The sequence below is a fragment of the Spodoptera frugiperda genome, chromosome 3 (assembly GCF_023101765.2).
Source record: "Spodoptera frugiperda isolate SF20-4 chromosome 3, AGI-APGP_CSIRO_Sfru_2.0, whole genome shotgun sequence".
In the NCBI taxonomy this organism is placed as follows: Eukaryota; Metazoa; Arthropoda; class Insecta; order Lepidoptera; family Noctuidae; genus Spodoptera; species Spodoptera frugiperda.
Window position 1 is genome coordinate 4,560,691 of NC_064214.1, and position 21,142 is coordinate 4,581,832.

The 21,142-nt window shown below is 34.1% G+C and overlaps 1 protein-coding gene across 3 annotated transcripts in view; it reads left to right on the top strand.

The window, feature by feature from the left end:
- LOC118273899 (protein fem-1 homolog CG6966) overlaps positions 1–21,142 on the top strand; it is a 52,766-nt gene that overhangs the window by 19,712 nt on the left and 11,912 nt on the right. The window contains exon 1 of one of the 3 annotated variants that reach the window (XM_035591089.2): positions 19,543–19,700. The exons of 1 other annotated variant lie outside the window; for it this stretch is intronic. Coding sequence is in view for 1 of the 2 variants with exons in the window: in XM_050707882.1 (XP_050563839.1) it covers positions 19,689–19,700 (12 nt within the window). In the remaining variant the exon portion in view is untranslated. Of the gene's footprint in view, positions 1–19,542; positions 19,701–21,142 lie in introns of those variants that run through there. One more of the 3 variants, XM_050707882.1, reaches the window with a different exon arrangement.

Consider the following 21,142-nt stretch of genomic DNA (forward strand, 5'->3'; position numbering starts at 1 on the left):
GATGTCAAGTGCTATGTTTGAGCCTTGAGCGTGCTCGGCCTTGATCTACTATACTGCAAAATTAAAATCAATAAACCTCTAATCTTCAGTGCGATTAACCTTTCAATCGCGGGGTTCAATTCATCACTACTTGTCATTGTATTCGTGGTCTATTCAATCGATTTTTCACAGAATCATACATATAAAATTAAATATAAATGGAAATGAGGAAAATCAGTTCTCGTTAAACAATAATATTATTATAATATAGTACAAGGCATGTCCTCAAGATCGAGAAGGTAACTATTATATGTATTCATTGAGGAAAATGGGTTTATATAGGTTAAATATATATAATCCTCCAATCGTTTCGCTGCATAATCAAGGATAGAATTGTTATGCAAATTAACTGCTCTAAATGCATCGGATATTGTCAGCCTTTTAGTATACAAACAATGTTCCAAATACTTGTGCGAAGAGTTCTTCAGGGGTGTTTTTGTATTAAAAGATATAACTAATACATAATTATGTTTCGATAGCTTGCTTCTCCAAGAATAACGAATTTTACACTATGTGTTACTACAATAAAACAGCACCTTTAGTATGAGTTTGCTTTACGTTAGACGTAAACGAAACGAAAACGCGTTCAGCGTTCTGATTGGCCGGCACAAATGAACTAACCAATCAGAGCGCAGAACGCGCTCTCATTTCTGTCGTTAAAAGAAAAACAAACTCATACTAAGCCCCCTGATTGGTTGGTTTCGATTACTTTAAACGTAACGCAAATTCGTACTAAGGGGTACTGTTTACATAAGATTTAGTGTGCAAGACAAAGTGTCATTGTAAGTTTTTCAGTCCACTGCAAATGTTAATTAAGATAAATTGCAGTCCGGTTACTTTCTGATCTATTTATTCTATTCAATCGTGTTTTTATAACAGTACTTGCTGTTACCTAGGCGATAAATAACATCTAAAAGCATGCTTTAATTACATAGTAGCTGTATTAAATTGTTGAAGTTGTTTCATGTAATTGACATTGGCAGTACTCATTTATACCTGTGTTATGTTATGAATCAGATAATCGTGCCTGCATTCACACGGAGATCATGTCATTAGATCAGTTGTGTTGCGGAATATTCCTGATTAATTTTGTTTGTTCGATTTAATTGGTTTGTTTTTTGACGTCAATACCAGCCAAACAAAAAACACACTTATATGCTTATTGACATACATATAGATACTTCCTTCTTCGTTTTTTTTTCTTGCCATTGATATAAGGACACACCTCTTTTGGACTTTGAAGTGTACCAGTAGACCTCATTTATATAAAGTTGTATTAGTTATGTAAGTTATTTAAACATGATAACGCCAGAATTTTCTATATAAAGTGATTTTAGGACAAATACCAATTATAGGCACGATTATTTTTTTCAATTTATAACATGGAGCTGTGACCTTCATAATCATCGTTCAAAACAATGTCACACACGTAATTTGACCTATTACGTTATAAAATCATAATATTTATCAAATTATAATGTAATAGGTCAACAAGATGTCGACTGGTTTCGAATACCTATATCATTGAATTACATTAACAGTTCAAATGATTCATCCACGATCCCATTTGTGTAACCGTGGGTTGGTCGGATCCTATTCTTTAAGCAAAATTTTTTACAAATGTATTTAATAATTTTAACAACTCTTATGCAAAAATAAAACGACATTACATTATCTTAATTGTGTTTAAAGTACACTTATTATTAGACCTTTTTTGTGTAGCTTATGGTACATTAAGGTCACCTTATAATAATGATTTTAGTCCATATTAGAAGCGAAAGTTGTGCGATAAAATTGTGCGGATCCCCAACAAAAGCCGCGCAGATTAATGTTCATTATGAATCACAATGGTAAAGGTCGTTGGTTAACTATCTTCCGCAAGCCAGTTATGGTTAAAACACGTTTTGTGAACTTAACCACTTCGGGGGTCGAAATGCTCATCAACAGGCATTATCCGGGTTGCACGTGTCCTTATAAATTCTCTTTGTGTTCATTTAAAGATTTTCAATCTGTCTTTCTTTTGATTTTAAATTCTATAATTAAAGTAATAAAGTTAAACATTCGGAATAACAAGTAGGTAACTGAACGTGCAAAGGGCTCTGAACTTTGATTGAGGTTAAATTAATACCTACATAAGATTTCAAAATGCATTTGTTATTACAAACAATACTGAACGTAGAATGATGAAAGATTTTTGACAAATAAGTGGTTGAGTGTTTTGTGTGTTGTAATGCATCGATCACCGGATTGTTTATAATTCTCATTTGGAAATTTGCTGTCTTTCATAAATCTTGCATATGTAAATGACCATAAATATTAGGTGAAATAATATCCTACTTTATTACTAGTTACTAACCAAGGAGAAATTATATGCAGTAATTAAAAAAAAAAACGTGTTTTGTTACAGAATGACTATGATTTATTAATCACCAAAACTGTTTAAGATTTGCCCAAGAGGAAAACGCGAATATTTATTAACAAAGTTGGTTGCTTTTCTACCGAAGCCCTATATAAGAAGTAGGTAGATACTAAGTCGTTGATTAAAGTTCTTGAATGTATTTTAAACTGTGTAGGTATACTTGTGGCGCCTAGAAAGCTGTTTTAGCCGTGGGTGGGTAGGAAACTGCAGTATTTATCGCTAACGTGAAAGTTTACAATGTTAAACCCGTTATTTATGGGATTATTATTTGAAAACATATAAAGAATTTATGCTAAAAGTTGTGTAAATAAATGTATTTAGAAAACAAGGCTTTTATGCATAAAATATCTTTTATTGATCTAGTTATGATAATGGTATGATATTGTTGTATTGTGAAAAATGTAACAGTAATGTTTTGTACTTTTTTGGCGGGGTTTGTTATTCGACAACAAAGAAATTACGTACAATATTTGTGTATTTATATGAAAAATATTTCATATAGCCGTGTTTTGTATAGCCTATAGCTAGCATCTTAGCTAGTTCTTTCTGGTGCATGCAGAGATACAGTCTATTATCTTATCTTATTCTCGGGGCTGCGGACTACCTAGCGGGTTTACTGTGGCTCCGGTTAAAAAAGGTTTTTGTCAGTAAGAGTCTGATACTCTCTCTCGTCGCGCCCAAGGCGGGAGATGAAGAATGAGAAGATTAGATGATTTTCCCCTCTCAAAAAATCTTATTCTCCTACATGGAGTTTTACCAAAAAATAAATATTTATTATTCCAATGCTTACGACTTGCTTGAACAAAAAGAGACTTGGAAATGAATAAAAAATAACATTGAATGTCCTTTTGTAGGATTATTGACACTCCCAAAGTGTTAAGCTTGTTTATAAAATAAATGACAGTATTCTCATTAAACGAACTAAATTGCTTTATATTGTAGTGTCATTCCGGTCGGATCGGTCACTGTCCTTTACAAAGACATGCCTATTACACGCACCATCGATCACAGTGGTGTCTTCACCCGAATAATTGGTCATTCTAGTCATTCCTGACGGTTTCATGGTTCTAGTCGTAGATTAAAGGGTCATTTTAACTTTAGATGCTCTAGAATCAGATTTTAAGATGATCTTGTCAAAATATTCCTATAAATTATTGCCTGCACTGAAAAAAAAAGGTAATATATCGAGAGAGTTAATATATCGCAGGATTGGCTCTCTACAAAGTCCCAATAGTATAATATCCCATCTGATTAAAGCCGGTTCGGCAAGTTCGGCTGATTGTAATTAGAAAAAAAAGATAAAGGTTGAATCGTCTGAATATCAGTTACCGGTGCCCTCAGTGGTGTTTAACATGATAAATAGCAAATAAACCTAGTTACTCCAAAACATTACTAAATATCACGGAGGTGTGAAGTTGCCTCACAATGATACAAATACGATATTCCGACTCCGACACAACATATAATCATTGTATAAATTCTATGTAGCAGTAATTGTCTGCAATCATCGCCTCTTGCGGGCATTTGTTGATTCGGAAAGATTCCGAAACACGTGAACGATACACGTGCGATAACAACGATTATGGCATCGCACACCACTTGCAGCAGTAACTCATGTCACGGAATCATAATTGAAACTAAATTGGAGATTGGAGACGGCTTTTATAGTCAGGCTTTCGTATTTATGAACTTGACCCCACCTCTACCACTACGGCTGAAAACACAGTAGCAATTCCTTTGTCATACTTTTTGTTCTCTACTTACTCAGAGTCATTTAATGCCTACTTAACCCACTTTTTAGTCTTAGGAACAAAATCGTTACCAAGGAATAGTGCAATTAATTATTAAATGTCTGTGAGTACGGCAGTAAGTCGTTAATTCGACTTACGTCATGTAATAATTCTGTCATTTAATTAACATTATCCTGCGGTTTCGCTCGCGTGTACTGTTCGTTAGTGTTACAGCGTAATGTTGACCTAACTATAACTCTATAGGAAATATTTTATTCTGACAGTGGAAGCCAGAAAAACAACAATGAATATGGATTCCGATATTTCCTGTTTCTTTTCCAATAAAACGAATACGTAGTTTATATTTATGTATTATAACTAGATACCTATTCTTATAATTGTTAATATTATGTGAATAACCTACATACTTTTCCATTAAATTATAAAGGAAACTTATTTTATTAAACCGATACATTTAAGTATTACAAATAAATTACGTAAGCCGTGTTGCAATTAATTTAATATGCATTTTAATTAAAGACTTTATGAAATTAATATCAGCACAGAAGGAGAATAAATAAAAAGCTTTTAGGCGACATTTTTCGAATATTAAATATACGAAAATATAATCGTCCTTACAGTTTATATTTAAAACATTTATAAATAGGTAACTAGGTAACTATAACTATTTATAGAGTTATATTATAAGTGGTGGTATAATTCGGTAATGTAATAGGCTTCTCTGTTCTGTTACAGCATATTCTTCTAGATATGAATAGGGCTTGGAATTAGGTCAGGTTTCTTTAGGTACCAAAAAAGACCTAGGGCAAGATACTGAGAGCGTGGTGACCCGTTTATACCTCTACAGGTAGCCTTAGGGTAGCTGTAGCTCTTTAGGGAACTACTCCCCTTTAGCACATTAATAATAAATGACTTTACATTTATAATAAGAATACTTAAACCGAACTATTTTCAACACTTAAGAAGAATGGCATCGTAAAACGTCTTCAATAGATATTAACTTATTAAATGTGTTTATGAGTAATTTATCATCATTGTGAACATTGTAGAACCCTTATATTTTATATAAAAACCGGTAGAGAGATGAAACTTGCTTATAAATTATAAAAACCTGCTCCACTACCGACGGAAAAGGATGCAAGTAGTTCGCCTACATTTCCTTTGCTACATACTCCAACAGTATTGCTATTGAGAAACAGGTCGAGCCGGTACGTACCCTAGTTTACCTATACATGTAGGAGAGCGCCACAGATACCAATTAACATTTTAGTACTTGCCATGAACTATGAATGTGTTTACTGAAACTGTGTGAGTTTCAACCCACATTAAGAGCTTAATGAGCTACCAAATTATTATAGTTAGGTGCAAAGAAATAGCTACTACACCTTTAGCAATAATATGATGTTCAACATATAAGCCTGTTACGAGTAAGTATGGTAACAACAAAGTAAGCGTTGTTCTTGATATGTACATTTTAATTACAATCGATATTTATTGAGAGCACATAGGTAGGTTCAAGAACCGTTTTGTGCCGTGGGAATTGACAATCAAAATTCTATCCACGTCTGTCTGAGTACCTATACATGTAGTCGCGTAAAGCGTACATTCAGTGCAACCCTAAAACATACAAATAAAGGTGCAACACTAATTCGTATGCTCCCATTCCATCACGCAACAACACATGTGGCAAAATGTTTGAAAATAATATAAGAAATAAACACAACACACAATGAAAACATATTCTTGTGAATTTTTCCTCGTTCTTGTTTCCACGATGACATAAATTAACGCTTTTGTTCGTAATAAGAGTATGTCCAGTGCAATTAAAACAAAAGCGTGACTAATCATTTATTGTAGACTAGGCTACAAGTGGCGCCTGCATTCCATTGCCGTCTAGAAGATATCTGTACAACCTATTATGTTTAGGTACGAGTTAGTAATCGATTTTATCATTGCAATTTTCTTTATTATGTCAAAAATAAAGTACTGCAAGTACGCGAATCTTCACTGATCCTACAAACAACATGGACTTACATGTGAGGTTTTCTATTCCTATAAAGAGGGTAATAAAAACATAAACCTGTAATTGAATAATTATGCACTTTAACTAGTCAGACTAAGTGCACTTTTCGTACGTCGTAGTATTCACTCGTTCCAAATGAGTACTATCAAAATACTCATTACTCATACATACATATATGTAAATTCTTCTTGTAAATAAGATTATTTGCTACTAAATTGCTTTTTTGTAAATAAGATTATTTGCTACCAAGTAAATAGTGATGACGGAGTTAATAACTTGATTTTCAACTAATTATGATTTATGAAGAATGAAAATCGTTAAATATTAATAATACATACTGGTTTATAAGTAGGTACTTACTCTTACATATACACCGCAAATATTTAACAAACATTTAGCCTGAAAAGCTTGAAGATAAATCAATAACGTGCTGTTGATTTTAGTACATTACTTACGATATTTATCTGACATAAAAATAGTTGGCGAATGGTGTCAATCAATCAACGTAGTAGCCAGTACTAGGTAGTGATTCAGTTGTAGTTTTTTTGTTTCTAGTTTTTAAGTAGGTAGTGTTAAGGTTCAGTATTAATTAACGTAAGTTAAAATAAAAAAAAATACACCTTATGTTTGGATTATAATTAACACTAAGTTAAATGCCTAATGCCTGTGTCATTTCTTTTTTATTTAGAGATAGTTTGAAAGTTTTCCCCTCAATGATATCAAATTTTAATTTCCATTAGTCATCATGACATTTTTGCCGTAAGTTCCGCGGTCTACTATATTTTTTCTACCCGGATCAGCAGCTGGTTTGTCTACTAGATATTAGATAAAATCTTTAGTTTGGAATATCGAAATAATAAATATTTATGAATTCTAAACCAGAAGTGTGTGCGGTGCTGAACAATGATACATATTATAGTTGCTATGGGCAACCATTTATGTAACTAGCGGTGTAGAGAGCAGCTTTGCATTGTATGCGAATTTAAATATTGTTACAATTTTAATACTGGATGAATCTGTCTGTACTTCACCAAATTATTTTGTAAATACGTAATCCTTTGTACGTCTGTTACGTCAATGCGTGTTCCTAAAACCATTTTTCGTTTTTTTAATTAATGTCATAACATAAAAAAAACACCGTTTTTTCCATGTAAGTATCTGCTACAAACAATATTACGGTAAATAATAATAAGCTAGGACACACCCACGTACCTAAGTGTACGTAATTGCAATAAAATCTAAACAATATTACGGTAAATAATAATAGCTGTATAAAAAAGTTAAATTAGCTGTTGTCAAATACAGAATGAGTTATCGATCATGGAACTAAAATCCTTCGAAGTAATTTACGCGAAAGTTGTTTAACTAAATGTTGCTTGTCACGTTTTTCATTCCTTTTGTTCCTAGTACAACTACTGTTTGCAAATTAGCTGGCCGTGTTAGGCTTTGTCCGTCTTAAAATAGTCTATTTGTAGCACCATTGTCCTCCACAAAACAATTTTGATATCTTTATACCATTAACCAGTCCATTGTGAATCACTTAATCGATTTGAATATTTAAAGCAATAAAAATCGAATAATCGATAATGAGTACTGCAATGTTTGTTTAGGATTACATCACGTTCATAATTGATAGAGTTAAGGAGAAACAGTTTAAATACATTAATAACATTGATCTCCGGTAAAGTACCTGTTTTAATGATAGTGTTATTGGAATAATAGTATAATTACAATATCGGTTCCAGTTTTATTTGATCTGTTACTAGACACACAAAACGACTTTATGAGTGATTAAATGTATCACTGAGTGAAATTGGATGCATTGATGAGCTCGCACCAAGTCAAAATTTTGCATTACTCAGATAATGCAGAATCCATATACATTTTGAATGCTTCCTAACTCCACCAATTACAAGTATCGAAGTATCTATTACGACTGTAAAAAGTCATAAAATAAGCAAATAAGTATGATGTTATCATAATATCTATACTTCAATCGTGTCCTTATTTTTTTCACGGACATTCGTGTAGTTTTCACGTATTTATAGGCTTTGCTAGGTCTCGTGTGAATTGGAGCCAATTAACAAAATGTATCAACATCAACAATGCTGAGTGCGCTGGCGCTGGGGCACACAATTCGCTCAACAAAAGATAATTAAATAGAGGTCAATGTCGTCTCCCACGTGTATGGACGGAAACGGCACAGTTCGTAACTACAACACGCAAAATAATGTGATTGACCATATATTTGGAGTTCTGGAGCAAAATTTTAAATGAAAAATCTTTGTAAGCACTCGTTTAATCAATCTCTAATAAACGGACATTTTTATGATCACCTTGTCTTTTGATTGAATTTATCGTTTACACAACTGCTGATGCTCTTGGTAACCAAGACTTAGATTCCCTGTAAATTAGTTATTGTGCTATAATGATAAGGTACTTTTAATGTGTGCACAACGGCGGCTCTGCCAGTACTTTTTTTAAAAAATAATACCTTATTAAGTAGTACATTTAGATTTGCTATCATGACATTATCCTTGGAATGTATGTCTTTGATACCTTTATCTGCCCTTCGTTTACTATCGCGAAGAGATAGCGATCCAGTTCAAAGTTAACTACAGTCATGCAAAGGTGTGAACTATGTTCTACAATCTATTTACAGTAGACACGTTTCAGTAGGTTTCTACTAAATAGTATTTATAAATATACTAGCTTCTGCCAGCGGCTTCGTTCGCGTTCCCAGGGTTTGATGATTCCTTTAGCCATACACAACATACACATAAACTCACCCACTTGGATATAAAGCATATCAATTTTGGCGTTACTTGGGATAAATTGACAATTGATATACTCAGTTGTATGCAGACAGAATAGAAGTAAGATACAATGTGCTATTTTCAGCGAGATTTTCATAACAATAAACAAGTTCATTAGAATAGAAGATAATTATTTTGCTTTCATCTAAGATGTCTATACTCTCTATAAAAACATCAGTTTGCAAGATACCTACGCAGTGAATATTCCAGATGAGTTTCTCTTAAATCTAAATTGCAAATATGTATTTCATTAAGAGCTGACGTTACGATCAATTCAAACGATTACCACTGATTTTAAATATACACGCAATTGTGCAGAACTATAAAGAAATTATTCTACAAAGAAAACGAAGACTCGATTCTACCTCTATTTAGTTTTACAAAATTAAATCAGGTCAAATCTTGTTTTGGCAAACAAAACAACGAAGTATTCCATCGTTACATGAACCCAAAACTTGTTTAAAGTTTAATGAATGGAACCTGGAACGTTGTTTTCTTATGAGTTTGGGAACAAAACAATACTGAAAAACTTTTATATAACTCTTGTTTTAAGTTTAAACAACGATCTTTCCAGACGGCTTTGTTTACGTAGCGTAGGTAAGGTACACAAGTACCCATAGTAACTTAAGGCTTCACTTTCTAAATATATTAAATCCTTTAATAAACTAAGGTTATTCAAGACAGGCGGCTAATTACCCCGGTATTGTTCGGAAAACATTTAGCACTTTCACTATGAATAACTTACGGGTGAAACTGCTTAACAATAGGCCAAGTTCTTCCGAGTGGGTTGTGCGATATTGTAAACTGCCAGTTTAATGTGACCTCTAAACTCTCTGCCTTATAAATCACATTTACCTAATAAAAAAGAAATATATTAAGAGTTTAACTTAATAAAATGTGAGCTATCTCTGTCAGTGTCTTTTTGAGCGGGGAAAACCATCCATTGGCTTCTCCCGCCTTGGGCGAGGCTAGAGGGAGTGTCAGACTCTTACTGACTAAATACCCTTGTTCCTATTCCTGCTTTTCGAGCCGGAACCCCGGTAAACCGCTAGGCAGTCAGCAGCTCCGGAGCTATGATCGCTTTGTGATTATTTTCCGCTTTACTATTACAGTAGTCAATGTCTAGACGATGAGAGCGAATGAATCATCAGAGGTCTTCTCGATTCGGTTGTTGTTCGAAATTGTAACAGCGTTATCGATTTCGGTCATGACTCCGATCATGCATAGAAAGCGTGCTGTCCCAAATATTCTGCAATAGATCTTGCTGAAGACGTTTATTTTTTTTAATTTTGTGACATTTTTACTTTCGCAATGAAAGTTATATTTATTGACAACATAAATAAACTCATATAGAATTGTAATATGAAAATTTTTAAGCATTTCTTTACAAATTACTGCTAATTAAACACAACATTTTCGATTTCTGCAGGATAATGAAAAAAATACACATTAGTTTTATTTTTATTAAAGTTCTTATTTACATATATGTAACCGGGTTATCAGGTAAAGCGAGTTTTTATCGTTTGTGGCTAAGTATCGCTATGAGTCAGTTCTTGATAATATCATCTCATCAGTGGAACTGAGATAATCAACTTTTTAAAAATGAGTTCTTTTAAGACTTTTTGTCTATCTAGTTCTCACACATTGCAGACCTCTCAGGTAATTTAGTTTTTACTCGGGGTTTAGGTGCCATGATTGCTTTTAACGGTTGTTGGACAAAGAACTATGTTACTCGAGTTAAAAAGACTAGCAACGCGAAGCTTTTTTAACTGTTGTATCATGAGTTACAGGTTTTTTACTTCTGTCGTAGTGTCGACCGTTTGATTAAGTACCTAAGTACGTATTTGTTTTTATTCTACACTTGTAAACAGGTGTATTGCGCACATGTTACTTGGTAATATCTTATAACTGTTATTTATAACAGTTACGGAACTGATATTAAGGGCTAGGTTCACAATATAACTCGATATGATACTGTCATGTAACTAACTATAATGGAAATTATCTTGTTTACTTTCTTCTTTCTCATGGCTTATACTGCCTACGTAAGTAGGTAACTACCATTAAACCAGGTGCTCTTAATTTTACATTACCTTATTCGAACAGTTATTGAGATTAAATAAGATCCACATTAAGGCCTTGCGTTACAAAATATTGTTACAATTAAATTGGTTAAAATAAAATAAATTGTTATTACTGTGATGTAGTGTGGCATAAGTCTAATAATATTGCATTTACTATCGGGTTGCCATCCGTTACGTAAACTAGCTTCCTTAACGATGAGATAACTAGGTATTACCGTAAGTACTTACCGAAATTGCTATGCGAATAATATAACTGCTACAAATCGCGGTTACATCACACAATATGCCACAGCCCTTACAGCTGGTAGCTGTGACAAACTGCAGCTGAGGTGAAATCGTGGCGAAAGCGTTTTACGCAACGAACCACCGTTTCTAAGCAGGAACTCTCACTACCCAAAGTACCTAGATTTAAAATCTGGCCCTATCACCGCAAGCACCAACAATATCGCCGGTACAGTCACAACATCCTGCAATTGAGATAAGTTTTCAAAGTAGAAAGTTGTAAAACATTTCCACAATTTCCTTCAACCTTATGACGAAATATCAAGAAGAAATATATTTGTGTCTCTAAGCAGTTGCGTGGGTCATTTTTCTTCAGTTTTGAGGGTAATTTCTACTTAAAACACTAACGTATATTTATTATAATTTTGTTTCATTAGTGCCTTTTCCCATGTTTGCGCATGCATTATCAACGTCCTGTTAAGTTTAACGGTCTTTGTATCCGTGTTTGACCTTTACTCTGTCCTTATTTCCATACTAATTTTAGCTTTGTCTGTTTTTGCGAGTAAAAATTTAAAAGAACTTGATATTTTACCGCAGTCTACATAGACGTTCTTAAAGCAAGAGACGCATTAAACATCAAATCAATTTATCCTTTAAGGAACTAAAATGCATATGATCATACCTATTTGTAATATTTGATAATTAAACGCCAACGGTAAATTAGGGTCATCACCATCCTATACTCGAGCGGTCTTTCATAATCGTAACATCGATTGATTGCATAATTTCACTCGATTCGCTAGACCTCTGTTCATACGAAGTCAATCGAATTACCTACGGTAATTTAATTTGTTTTGTGATGTAAATTGTAGCGAGTCACAAATCGAATTTAATTTATTTTATAAGTGGTCTATTTTACCAGTGTTACGCTTATGAACTTACTTATATAGACAAGTTTAACAACATAAAATTATGTAAAATCATCATGATTATGAATTTTAATTGAGCTGAATGAGATATAAATGGTCGTTAGTTACTATTGAGGTAAAAAATAAAGGTTGTATCATAAATGCGATATGTTAGTAGAATTATGAAAAATCTTTAGGGCTAGCAATACTAGAATTGAGGAAAGTGGCGCGCGGAAGTCGATAACCGGGCCACTGGGTAAGGGGAATGTCCACCTGGGCAAACGTGTGGACGAACCGATTACCCAGATTCATTGAAACCCATCATGATCACTGGTTTAATATATTTTGACATGTTGTGTATGTTTTAAAACCCGTTTAGTTTAGCACTTACCTCGTTAATTGATTCAATGACTCATTAGCTTAATCATTGTGTAAAATTATGGTAATTTTATTCTACTCTGATAGGTATAATCTTTTTAAATAAGTGTTTTAAATATATATGAAAATAATAATAATACATGCATGGGTTAGTTAAATTAATCATATTCCATCGGTAACTTATTTTCTATTTCGAAATTACATTGTTGTGGTAACTTGTATTAGCTTTGGGCAGCGGCTTAACCGGCATTCGACGGATAAAAATTACTCCATGTAGATACTATTCCTATCACCATGTGTTATACATTGTGGTACGTCCACATCTGACGAATGCGACGAATGTCTCACTGCAATCCGTTCCATTCAATGAGAACGTCAGGAGCTGCGGACTACCCAGCGGGTTTACCGGGGCTCCTGGTCGAAGGGCAGGAGTAGGCACGGTGTGGTTTTTAGTCAGTAAGAGTCGACACTCCCTCTAGCCTCGCCCATGGCGGGAGAAGTCATGGGATGATTTTCCCCCCATTAAAAATCCAATGTATGCAACCGGCGCGCGGCGCACAGGCAGTATGAATACATAAAATGTGTAATCTCGCTTTGCTAAAATAAATAAACGTATCTTCTTCCTCAACCGTGTTTTGATTTACAATCTCCTACTGACGTATGTGATGCGATTTGCATTTTTATCACGACTCACAGATGAAACAAAACGAATTTGTAAATCATAATCGATGGTTTCACGACATTTAATGAATATTTAAATGTGGGGAACCTACCACTAATTTGTTTTTTTTTTTATAAAAAAAGAAAGTTTCGGAAAAATCGGTTTAAAAAATGACGATATTGGTGACGTCAATAAGTAATTTATTTTCTGTCGTGTTGGGAATGAACATAATATGTGCGAAGTAAGGGCGGGCCGGTAATATGAAATAAATATCAACCTCATATTTTGTGGACCTTTAATATTATATACATAGTTGTTCAACTACATAAAACCTATATGCTCATATTGGTCATAGTGTAAGAGTAACACACGTGCAATATATTATGTTTTCATCGTGTTACTGTTTATTTCAATATTGAACTCGAGCATATTGTGTTATCAAATGAATAATGTGCCGTAGCACCAGTTGCCGGCTTGCTGCACTTATTCCACATCCGCTCTATAAACTACAAATGAATGCCATTTTATTGCTGGAAGACTGCAAGTTACCTAAAATGACTCTCTTTTGGAAGTAAATAAAACTAATAATGGAAGATCATCAAGCTACAGGATTGTATAGATTTCAGAAGTCCAGGTCCAAAAGAAAACGAGAGGAATATCTATTTCTTTTCACGTTTGCGTCTAAAATACTAGGCAGATACGACGTGCAAATAAAATTGGCAATACAGTTATATGCATAGGTGTAAGTGAATATCACGAGTACACGTGCCAAACGAATTGAAGACTGTTACGCACTAATTGTTTGGGAGTAAAACAAACAATATATTGAATTCATTGTATGTGTGAAAATTTTCGAACAAAATTATTAATTTCCTAAAGATGTGTTGTATGAGTTTTAATTGCATTTGCATATTGGTATAGTTTGCAGTGTGGCGGCCTGATTGACGCAGTTTGAAAACACGACACGATTATTTCACGATCGGTACGTTGCCGCAATTTCGGTTGCTTAAACGAATTGCGATTATTTGTGCCATCCGAGTGGTAACGGACTTAAGTGTTAAGGGAAAAGCGGAAAATTTGTTACACGCAATTTCATTTACAAAATGATGTATGTATCTATATGTATAAATTTCTTTAAGAACGAAATGCAAGAAAGTCTTTAAAGTGTTTTTTCGTACCTGTCATTATTAGTTCATTGTCGCATTAGTCACAAAACGGCCTCTACTAAACATAAACCTCATCCAATGGTGGTATTTCTAGACTGGGTGGTATTTAATTCGAAGAAACCCTAGTTTTATAGTGCGTATTTCTTTTTACTAAATCCCAATACTGGAGATTCAGCGATGAATCCAGCGAAACCACATTGGTCAGTGCCTACATGTTATCAAATCGCTACAGCCTATGTCTTGCACCGCAACGTGACTGGTACCACTGTACTCCGCTCGTTGTAATCACATTGTGATATCGCCAACTATTTTTAATAAGGCATTCTTTTTGTGGCATATTAATCAAGTGTTACGTACTGCACTGTACTCTATTTTAACATCGTTTTGCAAGACACTGGCCACGAATTGCACGTAATCGATATTTAATGATATAACCATCGCCATAATTTACTACTTGAATTGAATTAAATATATGTACAGGTACATCTATGGTTTTTCTTAATGTCTTCTCTCAAAGACGTGGAAACGTAACCATCACGAATTACATTTTCGCAGTTTTCTTTGTTCGTATTCAGGAGACGTGTCAACGTCTTTCTTATTCAATACGATAACCATCTTCTCTGCCATAAATAATTGAAATGTGTTTCATTCCATGTTATTGAATTTGCTTTGCCTAAAGAGGTTGAATAAAACTCCCAAGATTATTCTCCATTGGCCTGATTACAACCAAGAAGCGATCCTTTCCACACCCTTTTTATCTATACTTTATATTCCCCTATATGCTATTTTATGTTTATCCTCTTTACCCAATTACATAAATGCTCCTTTGTAAATGGAACAAGATTCTTAAATATTCATTTACGTAGTATTTGTTGCCGTAAAATGGAATAACATAGCTCAGTAATTACACATCTTTACTACTGACTCGCTTTACGCTAGTTTATGCTTTTTTTATTAGGCCAGTAGTTTATGACAGGAATTCTAGCCTGTTTTGAACTATAGACAGTACCTATAGACTTGTTTAGTTAATGTATTCGTAAAAATATTCTATTGTATCCGATTATCCGTGTTGAATGACAAACACGATCTACTTTCCCACTTTCTAAAATGAATAATGCGTTTCCGTGATGACGTCAATACCCCGTTGTGAGGAAAAGGGTTCTGATTGTACATTTTTTTTAGTTTTTCCGAAAATTTCAGTCTCTGATATAAAGTCCGTACAAAATAATTTTAATAATATGAAGTTACAAGCGCCTGACATTTTAAGCATAGCTTTAAACACAGCCTCGTTATTTTTGTGATAACTTTTAAATGTCAGGCGTTCTTGTAATTAACAGACAGTTTTCAGTTTAAAAATATTTTTTGCTAAACTAATTATGTTATTGATCTGTGTTTATTTTTAGATCAAAATTATCGTATTTTTTCATACAAATCGGGCGTGACACAGTTTTCAACTGATAGCCTTTGTCACCAGGCTAATGATTGTGTATGACTGACCGATTTCACTTAGCAAACAAACGTCGGCTTGTTACAAGCGATGTGTTATTTAAATATTCGGGGATTTCGATACTACCAATGTTCAGTATGGGTCTAGTTTTTTTAGGACGCCCACGTTCTAAATCTCGATGCGTAGTTCTAAATCTCTAATTGTAAGTGAAAGTGGGACACGAAGTGATCTAATGAGCACTTACCAATGCAGTAATTTACACTTTTGCAGGCTCGCTCATTGTTTGTACGTTGCGTAAAATAGGCAATATTGTTTGATCTGAAAGCAATGCAAGCAGAAACTGTTTTTTTTTTTTTAGGTATTTCTAAATAAAACCTAACTAATATTTGATGAGTCTGACACTAAAGGATTTTTTTCAAATGGTTGCATGCGTCACGCACGATACAAATAAACCATGTCGATTGTTTTACCTCTAGATTATTTATGCACGTGAATATCGAAAATAGTTTCAAGATTTCTGAAGATTTTCAACAACAATCATTTCACTACTGATTTAAGGCATGTGCTTAATTTAAAGAAGACAAATACGTCTTATTTTTCTTTACGGTATTGAAAACACGGAACACATTCATTAACACGACGCAACCTTTTAACATATAAGTAGTTGTAAAGGTTCACAAGAATACCAGCTTCAGAATCGGTAACATTTAAAGGTAGACAGCTCTAAGGAATGACATAACGGCGAGAGCGACTCCTTTTGAATACGATCACTGCTACATTTCGTAAGTATTTACACAATTGTTTGTACGAAGCTTTTTTCCTTTATATAAGCTGCTAATGCCTCCTATATGCGTCGTAATGATGATGGCCGAGGCTATTTTAAAGGATATTAATGAATACAAATGTTTTACGAAACTTTAACACTTCGACTGTTTCTTTGGTTCTGTCAAACTATAAACTAAGCAGAACTATAAACTTTAAATTTATGTACAAAACAGGTAAAAGATCTATTATGTAAAATTAAGTAACCATATGTTCAACATATGGTTACTTAATTAAAAGGCGGGTAACCTTATAATACATAAATGTTGATGTGTATGTTTGTGATTCGCCCAAATCTATTTAGCATATCTCAATATTTTGCACAGACTGGGCAACAAATCTAGATGCGATATAAACAGGTACGGAAAAGCTGGGGGCAAAAACTAGTAGGCAAGTAGATAAATAAATTATATAGTAGGTACCTAGTTTAGTTATTTATCAGTCAGACAGTCGTGCGCAGAACATAATATCTCTATTGTGGTTATATCAAAAGCAGGAAGCATAACGTGAACATGTAAATGAACACTAATTAATAATGAACATACTATAGTATAGATTGAGTATCATCACATCATAAAAACCGGTTGAGTTTGAGTTGTAGTTGGACACGCTTACCATCGACGCATCCGATAGTGTAGGAAACTTAAGTTTTTTTTTGTTTTTAACACGATCGACGTCCCAATCACATGTTAAAAACAAAAAAAAAAGACATTAAGTTCTATACACTTGCCTAGTCTTCAGATTATTTGATTTATAAATCCTAATTTGCTTGTCTTTGTTGACCAACATTCGAATAATTGCTATTGGTCTGACCATGAAAGCATTTCTTCACATCCTCACCAGCGGACCTCACCTTTGCCCTGACTTGTGATCTGGTCAATGAGCGAAACCAAACGAGATTTAGTATTACTAAGTATAAGAATGGATTTCATTATTCTATGATAAATTATTCAGTATTTTGGATATATCGATTTCTCTTGAAAAGACGACTGGGCCTCTGACAATTCTATATATACTTATTGATGATCTGTACGAGAATGAGATTCATGCATGTGCATCGTGCCTAAGCGTGAGATAGAATAACGGAGTACTTTTAGTTAGAAATCTGAACGTCCCCTCTGTCTCACCCAGGCAAGGCTTCATGGTGATTTATTACCCACTTTTCTGAAGCTTGCTCAAAGCTCGGTGGTGTTAACAACCTTAAGAATAACTGCCAAGGTTCGAGTCTGATTAAGTAAGAGGTCACATAGTGTTGAACATAAACATCACCATACCACATATTACATAAGGATCAAAATGAAATGTTAACACACCATTACGTGGTTAATGCTGAATGTTGAGTAACTATACGTATTGGATGTGTTTGTTACTGCCATGTATCTAATTACCTTTGGGGCTCCGGAGCAGGTCTACTTAGAGGGCTCGGTGCCCCTTACAGGTGCAGAGGGTGGCCCATATAAAAAAAAAATGAAAGTTCCAAACAGCGTTCTTCTACGTTGCTTTGAACCTCTTAAAATAGAACTTGTAGTTACAGTTAAAGTGCATGTTTTTCTATTTAGGTATATGTGGAACATATTTTAGGTCAGGTCGTGGTGCAAAATCAAACTACCAGATACCACAAAGCATCGACCTAATTTTTTCACTTTGAGTAAATATTAGCTAAGATAGCAGTTGCTTCCTTAACAAGATACGGATACGTTTAGAATTAATCATAATAAATAAATTAGACCAGGAAGAAACTTTTGAACGTTAAAGGAAATATACCTATTTGTATTAAAAATGTCTGTCTGCCGGTCAGTCCTCTAATGAAGCTATTTGCTCGTTCCAAAGAGTAGATTCCTATGGTGAAGAACGAGGAAGAAAGAGATTTCCAGACAAAGAAACCTGAGTGGTCTAAATCTTGGGTAACAAGATTTTGCTGATAGATGTAATCTTGCAAATAAACCTTAGCAATGTAGTTTATCCGAACTAGGAATCGTTGATATATTGCTGCACTATTTGGCAGTCGCAGATGCAACGTCAGTCACATAAATATCCGTAAACACAAGATTTCATTCTAAATTACATGTTTTCGGTGAAAACCGTGGACCAGACACTCGAATATAAAAATAGATAGCAGAATCCGGAAGATGTTATATCCATCTTTCTTTTCTGAAATGGATGTGAGCAGCTGTTGTTTTTACTTTTAATTGGACTTGTGAGATTATAAAAGTAATATAACACTAAAAATAAATAAAACATCTTTAATCTTTATAATGTACTAAAGTGAAAATGGTTCTAGAACAGAGGTGCTGTTGTTGTTTTGTGAATGATGATGACCACCCAATAAATTGTGCTGTTTCATATAGCGAGTTTCTTTGGATTTTTAACGTGTGAGCGACAATTTGCACTTTAATTGAAATGTATACTAAAGCAAATACCTAACCTATAATATAAATTAATAAGTTGAGATATATTTTAATTCTTATTAACATCAGTTTTTAAAACACTTCCTTATATCACGTCAAATACCTGAATTTATTAATATTATATAGAATCATTTAGCGTTAAAAACAAAGAATAATTGAGCAAGAATACTTTGACGTCTTCGTTACCAAATTCGATTACAGTCTTCTGTTAAACCGGTTACCTCGTTTTATACGTTCTAACAATAGTACGAGTTTTATTTACATATCAATTTAAGGCTTCGATCATCCAAAAAAGCAATTGCTACACGCGCCGTTGCTGCATTGGAAAGGCAAAAGTATGTTACGTAACGTTTTATTGTGTAAGCGGGCGGTGAAAGAAGTTGTCCCACCACTAGCTGCTGCAGTATTGCATACGGCATGACAACGGCCGGTCGGCTCCGCGTCCATTCGCATCGCGAACTTCGCCCCGAAGTGTAATCTAGTAATCACTACTCAAACTAAAGTTATACGGTTGTGAAATCCGGATAATTGGATCTGTGTACGAATGAATACATATGTATGAATTTTGTTTATTTGTTTACATTTTAGATGTTTATTTTTTGTTTAGATTTTACTTCTGTCACACAAACTATGTGTATCATAACAGTTTGATATTTTGAAGTGTTGTGTTGTTTACGCCATGCGTTTTATTGGGGCCTACATTTCTTATGATTTATCAAAGTAATGCCACAGTACACGCACCATGTTTTAATGACTTCGCATAAAGAAAATACTTGCTGTAGAAACTTGCATATGATTTCGTGTTGTGACATAAGTTGACATAGCAAATGATTACACATTACCACTTGTCTGCAAAAAATTACACATCGCCCACTGGAATTTGTGGAAATACGATGACGAATGGAATGGAACCGACAACCTCGCTGTTTATTAGGATGTTAGCAACGTTATTCTTTGCCAAGAACAATAAATATGGTAACTTCGTAATAACGTTACATCGAAAAGTTAAGTAAGCTTGCGGTAACGGTGAAGTAAATTAGAAAGCATGAGGCGTTTGTGTCCAGTACGATGCGGTACCCAAGGCTGGCTGGCTAACGGGACCTATGTGCTTGGACTATTTTATGACCACAGAGCGCATTGGTCACTTTAGTTTACGATCAAGCACCTTCTTATTTGTCTTTTTTCCAGCAAATATTTTACATGTATGGGTAGTGAAAGGGTTTAAATAAACTTATTTGTTATTCGGGAATGAGTCGTTGTCATTATCTAGTCAAATGATAAACCTGTACGATTCGTTGAGCACACAAGTGCGATGTTCTCATTTTTTGTCACTAATGCCGTGTGACATTCGTGATGCAACTGATTTCGCTAGTCATACTTCGCAAAAGAAACTAGGTAAGCACTAACGTTTGCAGTTGCGTAATTTCACTTGTCCTTAAAACGCAAATAAGATAAGTAGCAATAGAATCACGGCCTCGGAACATACTAAAAATAAGAATATTACTCGGAATTTACTAAACATCGGAAATAACTTCAAGTTCCGATGTTTAGAGTACAATTAAAAAGAGGAATTACAATCTATATCCTTATTGATGACCACGTGTATCGTGTTTGTTGAGGCCGCCCTCATCCGAGCCAGACAAACATCCGCTGTTTACTCATTTTGCTTACATAATGTACAAAACAAACACGGCTCTACAATCGTATGTAGATTAAATTAAACAAGATTCGGAGGAAACAATCTCTTGTACAACACTTATTATGGTCTATTTTTGTTTGCTTCAAAATGTTTACCATCTCAGCTCTCCAGATCTCATGCTATTTGTGTTAACAAGACAAGACCTCTATTTTAAACTCTGTAAGGTCGAATTTTTCTTGAGCTGTTTCCTAGTATTGCCCGAAGGTGAAGTTATGTGATACAAAACCTGGTTTAGTACGAACATCATAGCAAATAATTTCAGGCAAACCATAATCTTTTTTGTCTTATCGAGGATATTA